Raw genomic sequence first — 7,581 nt, forward strand, 5'->3', positions numbered from 1 at the left:
CAACATTGCATATGATGCAACCATGTCCAAATCTGATACGTGATCACAAAAAATGGACATGGCAGGAACATATGATTTGAAGTAGATGCGCACTTTGCATCGTGTTATCGTAATTAAAGACATGAAAATATGAAGGTTGAAATCTTCTATAGTAGTAAGCATCAAAATAGGTTTGAAGCAGAGCTTAACGAAAATTCAGTTCCTCTGATTTGCCTCTACTCAAACATTATAACCAAAATGGTTACTTCCCTTGTGAGTATATTTGTTAACGTCGGAAACGGTAATAGATGACCAATCAAACCCGGTACGACGAGTTTTGCATAGGACTCGAAGTAGTCGAATCCGCTTGCATCACACGCTTCATGCGCTGCAACTTCGCCCTATCCAGATTGGCCTGCCTTTTGTCATCTTCAATTTGGCCTTCAACAAATTCCAAACGTACCCTTGCCCTTTGGATTTCATCACCAAGTTGAAGATGCCTCTCCTTCCAGAAAGCAAGAACTCTTTCAGACTCAAAACTTCCAACAAAATGGTCATTCTGTCTAGGAAAGTGACATTGCTTGTCTGGTGACTCACTTGCGTTTCGAAGGCGGTCTTTGTTTGGAGGGGTGTTTATTACGCTCACATCAAACTTGGTTAGTAAATCCATTCAATGGGGGGAGAGAGTTTCTGTGGAGGAGAGAGTGTCAGTAGATGGAGACAGATTCGGTGGAGGAGTGAGTTTTTTGTGGAGGGAGAATTTTTATGAAGGGGGTGATAGTAATACCAATAAAAAAGGGTTCCCGCCAAAAAAAACATTTGGTTGACAATGTATAAATGAAAAAAGGTCTCATACAATCTAAGTTTAATCCTAACTAGTTTGTTTAGTTTGGTTGGGTTCACTAACTAGATGTCACTTCCATTGAGTTTCTTTCAACCACTAACAGTGGTGTAAGGAGAGTGTGAGGTTGACATGCTTGAAAAGCAAAACCTGACACCTCTTTTTTTAAAATTGAAATAAAGTAGATATGTTGACTACACGCAAGCTTTGGTATGTTGGTCTATAAAGCTATGTTCCATTTCTCAAACGAAATTGCATCTGCAATCCTCATCCTCCAAAACAAATAGGATTATTCAAGTATGTCAACCTCTTCAGGCGCCAACAACACAATCGAAGATGAAAAATTGGAGTCGCAGGTTCCGTTTCCACGTTGTACTCGCCGACCCCTTCCATTTTCAACATCATTTGGGAGTGAGGGGGACTCCGATGATCCATTAGAGGCAATAGATGCAGTCAGTACCAAGCTGGATTATAATTCCAGACTGATCAATTCATGGCACGAGAAATGTGTTGAAGACGAGGCCATTTTGGCTGATCTTAACATTAGAGTGAACAAAGCGTTCTCCCAAAAGAACAAGTACTTGAAGCTGAGTCATAAAAGGAAGCTGAAAGCTGAGGAGTTGGATGCAGTAATGAATGATGAAATTAAAGGTTGTTTGATGAACCATATGCGATGCGAAGAGCACCACAGTGAACTGGAGTTGGCATTCAACGAAGGATTCGAAAAATTCCGAGCATTCGCGGCAACTACTCATACAAGTTATAATTGGGACTATGTGTCCCCTGATGCTGTGAGAGAGATACTAGACGATGGTGGTGACATGAATGAGCATAAGCACGTCAAAGCTGCTCGGAAGAAGTCGACCGATACGACTAAGTGATTGCGGCTACAGCTGTTCTGTTGGTTGGGGGTGATCGTGGTATTGCACAAATTAGAACTATATTCCCTTAATGTCATTATCTAATATAAAATAATACAAATATCAGTTTCATTTGCTTCATATATAATTATTGGGACTATGTCTTGCAAGTCATCATGTGTTCCTTCTGTCTAACATTATATTTTGCAACTATGGAAATATTATTCAATAAGCAGTCAATATCACAGCACGTTGGTAATCAGTAAAGCCCCATTATCATGACACGTGAGTCATAAGTAAAATGCCATGTGCTATACATTGTGTAGTGAATGGTTTATGGTTTATGTATATATAATAAAATTCCAAATATTGCTGAATATGTATTTTGTCTAAATCACTGGGGACATGAGTGACCATAAGCATGCGAGACCTGCTAAGAAGAAGCTGACCAATACGACCTAGTGATTGTGGCTACCGTTGTTCAGTTTATTGGGGAGATCGTGGTATTGCTAAGAGGGAGCACATAAAATGCTTTGCAATCAAATTTTCTTTTGTGTGTGGAATTATGAGTAGTTCAAATGTTAGTGTACCCTTTCATATTACCCAACCATTCGAAATGTGATTAGCTGCAATGTACTTTTTTACACGTTGCTTTCTAATCTTTCTGTTCCAACAAAGTGCTTCAAGTATCCTTCAGCTACGAATGTTTGCAAAATCGTGCACCTAATAACCAGTCCAGCTCAGATCTTAATCACCAGTAAAACACTAGAACATAACATTCGCAAAAAGTGGGTGTGCTACAAATGATGCGTCTGGAAATCATTACGTAATGGAAACAATAGCTGGTCTTGGAAATGCTGCATTAGCCTGTCATATAATCAATAAATCTCTATTCAAACATAATTCACCATAAACTACCCATTTTACAAGGTAAAAGTCATTGCTTCTTCACATAAATCAAAATTTGATGCTTTATCTAATGTCTATGAAAATTTCTAAATAGGGAGAAGACGTAAAATTAACATGTGTCCAAATTTCATGCAAGAATGAAACCAAGCAAATTTTCATTTCAATTATCAATGGACATAGTCAGAGCTCATCGGTGGACATGAACAAAAAAATAATAATAATAAAACTGCATCTAGAAAACTTCACCTGATCATTAGTCTTCATAATAACCGGGCTTCGTATAATAGAAACCTAAATCATTGAGTTGGTCCGTGCATCCTGTAAAATTCGTCAAATAATGGGTCACTAAGATCTATTGGAGTTGATTCGTCATTGTTCGACGGTGATGTCCTGCATAAACATCAAACAGAAGCACATAAGAACTTTACCTATTCAAATTTTAGGTCTTATTATAAATAGTGTTAACATCTTACGGTGTGTTCAAATTTCTTGGGCATTGTCTTCTATCATGACCAATGTGTCCACACTCCCGACAGTGTCTAATCCCTCGCTTCATTGCCTTTTCCTTTGCTCCCGTTACTCGTTTCGACCCTCCATTGCACCTTACTCTCTTAGGGTCTTTCATATATTGTGTTTGAGAGTTGGACCCTCCAACTTCGTTATTACTTGGTCCATCCTTCAACAACTTCAACTTCACCTGCAAACTTTTTAGAGTCTCTGACAGTAGCTCACATCCTTCTTCACACATTAATGCATCCTCAACCACATCTGAAGCAAGTCGGGACATTGTACTCCGCTTTATTAAAAGACCAGGATCTGCAGAGTCTTTAATTTCGTTGCCATTTGCATCTGACACCAATCCAAATTTCGCAGTTTTCTTCCACCTCTTCAAAATGTATTTATCGGGCATATATTCAATCTGGTCCCTTCTGAACAATGCTAGGATGTGCTTGCAAATAATTCCAACAAATTCAAATCTTTTGCAGCTACACGATGCGTGGTCAGAATCTTTGACATATACGACTTCTGCCACTCTTGTTTCCCAATTTTTCCTTTCGCTCACATTAAAGACAACTTTAGAAGCATCCTCTGTTTTCAGCTCTAGGAAACATGCTGTACTTTGTATTAGTTCTTGCTCAAACTTTTGAAACATTGTCCTTGTGTACAAGGTAGCCATTTGTTTGTTCATTGGCATCGGTAGAATACATTGAGCCACTTCAAATGCATCTACGTGATCAGCAACTAACTCTTTTTGACGTTGATGAGAAAGTGCCCTCTCAAATCTTATTATGAAATCCATCAACGAATTTTTCCTTGATATGTATTGCTTGAAGAAACCATGAGAACATTCAGCTCTTTGGCTGCTTGACATTCCAGCGGCAAAAAAGTGTCGTGCGTAGGCTGGAACCCAAGATTCCCTTAAATCAAACATTGAACTTAGCCATGGATGGTCAGTCAAACCAGCCTTTGTAACCACAATATTCCATTTTGCATCAAACTCATCCTTATTGTCGTATCCCATATGGCTTTCTGGAATTCACCCCAATACTCCTTATAAGCAGAATGTGGTAACTTAACAGAGAACTTTGATGTGATGTGCCATATGCAAAGTCGATGAAATGTAGTCGGGAAGGCTATTGAAATCGCTCTACTCATTGCCGCATCTTGATCTGTGATGATCGTTTTAGGTTCGCCACCTGGCATGACTTTCTTAAACTCCTCAAACATCCAAATAAACGACTCAGTCGTTTCCTTGCTCAAAAATGCGCATGCTAGGACAATTGTTTGACCATGGTTATTAACTCCCAACATTGGTGCAAATGTCAAGTCGTATCTATTCGTGTTGAATGTGGTATCGAATACAACATCTCCATAAAACCCGTACGCCCGTCTAGAAGTTGCATCTGCCCAAAAACATCGACTAAACCTATTATCGCCATCTCCCTCAATCTTGAAATAAAAAGCCTCATTTTTTTTCTGTTCAGCCATAAAATACTCGGTCACTAGTTCAACATCGTGGTTCCTCAGCTTCCCATTCACACTACATTCAAGATTGTACATATCCTTTTTGATAAAACCGATTTTATCCATTCCTCCGGATTGCACCTCGAAAATACTTACCTTCTGATTAATGGGAATATTAACCGAACCCAACTGTTTTGTAAGTACTTTTGTAGAATCTGAAATACGACGGTGTGATCTCAGTAAATGCATTCTTCCTGAGGGTGTCATCTTATGATTGTGTCCCTCTGCAAAAAGAGAGATGGTATACTTCTTGCTCCCATGTGTCTTCACAACCACAATCTTAGCTTTGCAATTGCATCTACTTATTCCCCGCTGTCTTTTTCTCTCCCGAGTTTCATCATTCCGGTATGCACCTTGTTTGCAACATACAAATTCTTTTCTCAGAATCTCTTTCTTATTTTTCCCCCAAAAGCTGGAATGAAGTCGAATACCAAAGCCAGCCAAGAATGCATATCTATTATAGAAATTATAAACGAGGTCAAGCGAGTCGAACTTCATCCCAACTGCTGGTGTTTCCTCATTTCTTACTTCAGGAATGTAAACCCTCCCATTAGCTGTTACAGAGTCATCACTCTCTGAGCCCCCAGACATTTTATCCACGTATATTATTGATCTACTTCTATATTACTGCATAGCAAATGTTAATTCATTAATCAATCATTACTGCATCACAACTTATCAATGCATTCCACTTACACAAAACATTGCCCAAATTGACACAATACACGCATAGCCTAGCTTGTTGGATTCTGATTACACAAAACACAAGCAAAATTTAATAATAGTTACGTCATCTCTTGTGAAATAATCTGAAAAAATAACATTAGAACCAACATGTTCAACTAAGAACTCAAATGTAATTCAAACCAGCAATTACAGAACTTCACCCAATATCCTCTCCAAATGCTTACTTCTAATGCCATTAAGCCTAAGTTTAGGATCTTTTACCTACATTTCATAAATTTCCAATCCCCCTCCAAACAAAAATAATCAACTAAGTATATTGAATATTCATAAGGAAATGACGCATTATTGATAGCAGAGCAAATGACGCATTATTGATGCCACAAATGACAAATTTCTCACCCTCACAAAAAACAAATCAAACCCAGCAAAATCAATCCAGCAAGAGTGAACTTACCTCTCAAAATCAAATGACGCATTATTGATAGCATAGCAAATGACGCATTATTGATAGCAGAGCAAATGACGCATTATTGATGCCACAAATGACAAATTTCTCACCCTCACAAAAAACAAATCAAACCCAACAAAATCAATCCAGCAAGAGTGAACTTACCTCTCAAAGTCAATCGGGAGTTCCGAACTCAGTCAGCTTCAAAGAATGTGGTGGACATTAGAGAGGATTCTTTCGTAGTGGAGACTCCATCTCTACCAAAATCCAGGAACAACTGCAGCAGACGAAAAGAGATATGCTACTTTGCTTTCATCTGGAATCTCTTCTCTGAACGAAAAAGAGAAGGGGTTTTCACTTCAATCATAGAATCAAAACAGGGCAATAGCTAGGTAAAAGCCATTAATCATCATACCGAGGATACCATAGATCGCAGGCCTCCCAAGGAGCTGATGACAATGGAGCGATTATAGAGTTTGGGAGCTTTGGATCTTTCTAATTGTGGATTTGCATTACATTAAAAAGAGAGGATTGTGTTCTTGAGTTTTTCACAGAGAGGGAAAAATCTTCAACTGAAGTTGGGTTTCAAACGGGTCAGATTTCAACCCGGTTCTACATGCACCCTCTTTTAAAACTCACCGTTGGATGAAATCCAACGGCTCTTACATACCCCTCAAAAAAACCCCTTATAACTTTCCACTCACTATAGAAGCACTTTCGACGAAGAGTGCCACATGACCTTAGGTTTCGGTGGTAGTTGGATCTTTGATTGTGGTTGGGCTGTGAACTCCTCGATGGATTTGGAGTTTTAGGCTTGTCGTATCTAGATAGATAAGTTGGGTGGGTTGAACAAATATCGGGTTTGGACAACAGTTGTTGATGGATTTGGAGTTTTAGGCTTGTGGTATCTAGATCGATAAGTTGGGTGGGTTGAACAAATATCGGGTTTGGACAACAGTTGTTGGTTGGTTGAGGGAGGTTGGAGTTATGGTAAGAGAGAGAGAAGTATAGCACCAAATCTGGTATATGAAAAGCTAAGACCATATCTCCTTTTTTTGGTTTGAATTTTGAGTATTATGATGATGATGAATATGGTTTTGTTGACATCAAGGATGAAAATATCGGTCGATATATCCCCTTTTTTTTTGTGTCGATACAGATACAGGAGGTAAGCCTATTTCTTTCCCCTTATCGGCAATATATCCCCGATAACCCCCGATATCCTCAATATTTACCGATATTTTTCGATACCAAACAAATAACCCAGAAATTTGTCTTCAGTTTGTTATGTTTGAATAATGTTGTCTTTGTTGTGTTAAGTCTAATTGTATTTATTTTCAAGATTTTCATTGCGCATTATATACACGTATATTTCATCATATGCATATCTTATACTTATTATATTTTAAATTTTATTTGTTCAATACATTCATTGATAATGTGCTTAATATCTATGAAAGTTCCACTTCAAAATTCCTTGTATTTAAGACAATATATGTCTTTTTTGTTGATTTTCACTGATACCTAAAACGACATTGATATATTCTCGAAAATATCCGTAAATTGAAGGCTCAATAGTATATGTATTTCCAATATTTTCATTCTTAGTTGACATTCAGATCTACCCTCTCGATTTCATCTCCCATTCCCCATCCCCCTCTTTGTTTTTTCACCCACCCCCCTTTCCAGCCCAGCAACCCACAACCACCGGACCCCTCCCTTCCTCTCCCCTGATTTCTTCTCCCCGCCCCAAAACTTGCAGAACCCAAAGGAGAGGGAGAGTGTAGAGGAGGAAGAGAGAGAAAGAGAAAGATGATGGGTTTTATTGCAAT

At 38.5% G+C, this 7,581-nt stretch overlaps 2 protein-coding genes across 3 annotated transcripts; both read right to left on the reverse strand.

Moving 5' to 3' along the window:
* Positions 1-2,529: 2,529 nt before the first annotated feature.
* On the reverse strand, positions 2,530-4,110 carry LOC148914823 (protein FAR-RED IMPAIRED RESPONSE 1-like). 2 transcript variants are annotated; one of them, XR_016122476.1, is made up of 3 exons: positions 3,063-4,110; positions 2,836-2,979; positions 2,530-2,547 (listed from the first exon to the last, which is right to left on the reverse strand). XR_016122476.1 is itself a non-coding variant. In XM_089042217.1 (2 exons), the coding sequence occupies exons 1-2, from the start codon at positions 4,019-4,021 to the stop codon at positions 2,886-2,888; spliced, it is 1,053 nt and encodes a 350-aa protein (XP_088898343.1). In that variant the 5' UTR covers positions 4,022-4,110; the 3' UTR covers positions 2,728-2,885. The 2 variants fall into 2 exon arrangements, 1 of the variants encoding a protein (XP_088898343.1); XM_089042217.1 differs by lacking the exon at positions 2,530-2,547 and having other exon boundaries at positions 2,728-2,979.
* Positions 4,045-6,273, reverse strand: LOC107881744 (protein FAR1-RELATED SEQUENCE 5-like). The gene is made up of 3 exons (XM_089043312.1): positions 6,165-6,273; positions 5,915-6,026; positions 4,045-5,241 (listed from the first exon to the last, which is right to left on the reverse strand). Exon 3 carries the CDS (start codon positions 5,203-5,205, stop codon positions 4,045-4,047), a length of 1,161 nt encoding a protein of 386 aa, XP_088899438.1. The 5' UTR covers positions 5,206-5,241; positions 5,915-6,026; positions 6,165-6,273.
* Positions 6,274-7,581: the final 1,308 nt, after the last annotated feature.

Source organism: Prunus mume, linkage group LG8 (genome assembly GCF_029339155.1).
Source record: "Prunus mume cultivar Tortuosa linkage group LG8, ASM2933915v1, whole genome shotgun sequence".
Taxonomy (NCBI): Eukaryota; Viridiplantae; Streptophyta; class Magnoliopsida; order Rosales; family Rosaceae; genus Prunus; species Prunus mume.